Source organism: Arvicola amphibius, chromosome 4 (genome assembly GCF_903992535.2).
Source record: "Arvicola amphibius chromosome 4, mArvAmp1.2, whole genome shotgun sequence".
In the NCBI taxonomy this organism is placed as follows: Eukaryota; Metazoa; Chordata; class Mammalia; order Rodentia; family Cricetidae; genus Arvicola; species Arvicola amphibius.
Window position 1 is genome coordinate 62469454 of NC_052050.1, and position 1508 is coordinate 62470961.

General features: G+C 45.8%; 1 protein-coding gene across 1 annotated transcript; it reads left to right on the forward strand.

Moving 5' to 3' along the window:
• Positions 1–325: 325 nt before the first annotated feature.
• LOC119812764 (olfactory receptor 2T29-like) lies at positions 326–1282 on the forward strand. The gene has a single exon (XM_038327671.1). The coding sequence runs from the start codon at positions 338–340 to the stop codon at positions 1280–1282; it is 945 nt and encodes a 314-aa protein (XP_038183599.1). The 5' UTR covers positions 326–337.
• The last annotated feature ends 226 nt before the right edge of the window (positions 1283–1508 follow it).

Sequence of the window (1508 nt, forward strand, 5' to 3'; positions counted from 1 at the left end):
TTGTTTTGTTTGTTTTGGTCAGTAATTCACTATTTTTGTTACTAGTAAAGAAAAGTATCCTACAAAATCAAGAACTTTTGACAGAGGACACTAGTTTTCATCAGGAAAGACCATGACCGTGAGCTGTCACAGCTCTAGTCTGACTTGTGATGGCTCTAACCACAGAAGTGAATTCTCGCTTTTTAAAATTGATTATCATAGGTAGGTTATCATTCTCAGGTCTACTGGCCCAGGGAATTTTCTCAGTCTACTAGGCCTGTGCACACATCAGTAAGCAGTAACTAACCCCAAATCATTCCTGGTTGCCGAAGAGACACCCATTAACATCATCACCTGGATGAACAACTACACTGGACAGTCAGATTTCACCTTGGTGGGATTATTCAATCAGTCCAAACACCCAACTCTGCTTGCTGTGGTCATATTTGTGATTTTCCTGATGGCCTTGTCTGGCAATGCCCTCCTGATCCTCCTGGTACTCTCTGACACCCGGCTCCACACACCCATGTACTTTTTCATCAGCCAGTTGTCCCTCATGGACATGATGTACATTTCTGTCACTGTGCCCAAGATGCTCATGGACCAGGTCCTGGGGAGCCACAGGATCTCAGCTGCTGCCTGTGAGATGCAGATGTTCCTGTACCTGACACTAGGAGGTTCCGAATATTTCCTTCTGGCTGCAATGTCTTATGACCGCTATGTGGCCATCTGTCATCCACTCCGTTATCCTGTTCTCATGAACCGCAGGGTGTGTCTCCTCCTGATATTTGCCTGCTGGTTCCTGGGATCCGTGGATGGCTTCATGCTCACCCCTGTCACCATGACCTTCCCATTCTGTGGATCCCGGGAAATCCATCACTTCTTCTGTGAGGTCCCCGCTGTGACAAAGCTCTCCTGCTCAGACACCTGGCTCTATGAGACCCTCATGTACCTGTGCTGTGTGCTCATGCTTCTCATCCCTGTGACAGTCATCTCAAGCTCCTATTCATCCATCCTCCTCACTGTTCACAGGATGAACTCAGCAGAGGGCAGGAAGAAGGCCCTCACCACCTGCTCCTCCCACATGACTGTGGTCATCCTCTTCTATGGTGCTGCTGTCTACACCTACATGCTCCCTGCCTCCTTCCACACCCCAGAGAAGGACATGGTGGTGTCTGTGTTTTACACGATACTCACCCCTCTGTTGAACCCACTAATCTACAGTCTTAGGAATAAGAATGTCACAGAGGCTCTGAAGAAGTTGTTGGGTGCTAAACCCCTCTTTCAAGAAACAGTAAAGTAATTGGACTCAATAGTTTCTTTCCTTTGTCTCCACACATCTGTTGTTCCAGGTCTCATGCTGATGTTATCCTCATCCATCCCTACCCATCATGTCTCATTGCACAGTCATCCCTTTGGAAGAATTATTTCTCTATATGAAAATTTCCTCACTTATATCTTTCTTGTACATTCAAAATCTTTTTTGTATTCTATTGATATCACATTTTTTTGAAATTGATAGTGACTGT

What these genes read in the sequence shown, in the direction of transcription:
- LOC119812764 (XM_038327671.1), top strand. Translation starts at nt 338, where the DNA reads ATGAACAACTACACTGGACAGTCAGATTTCACCTTGGTGGGATTATTC.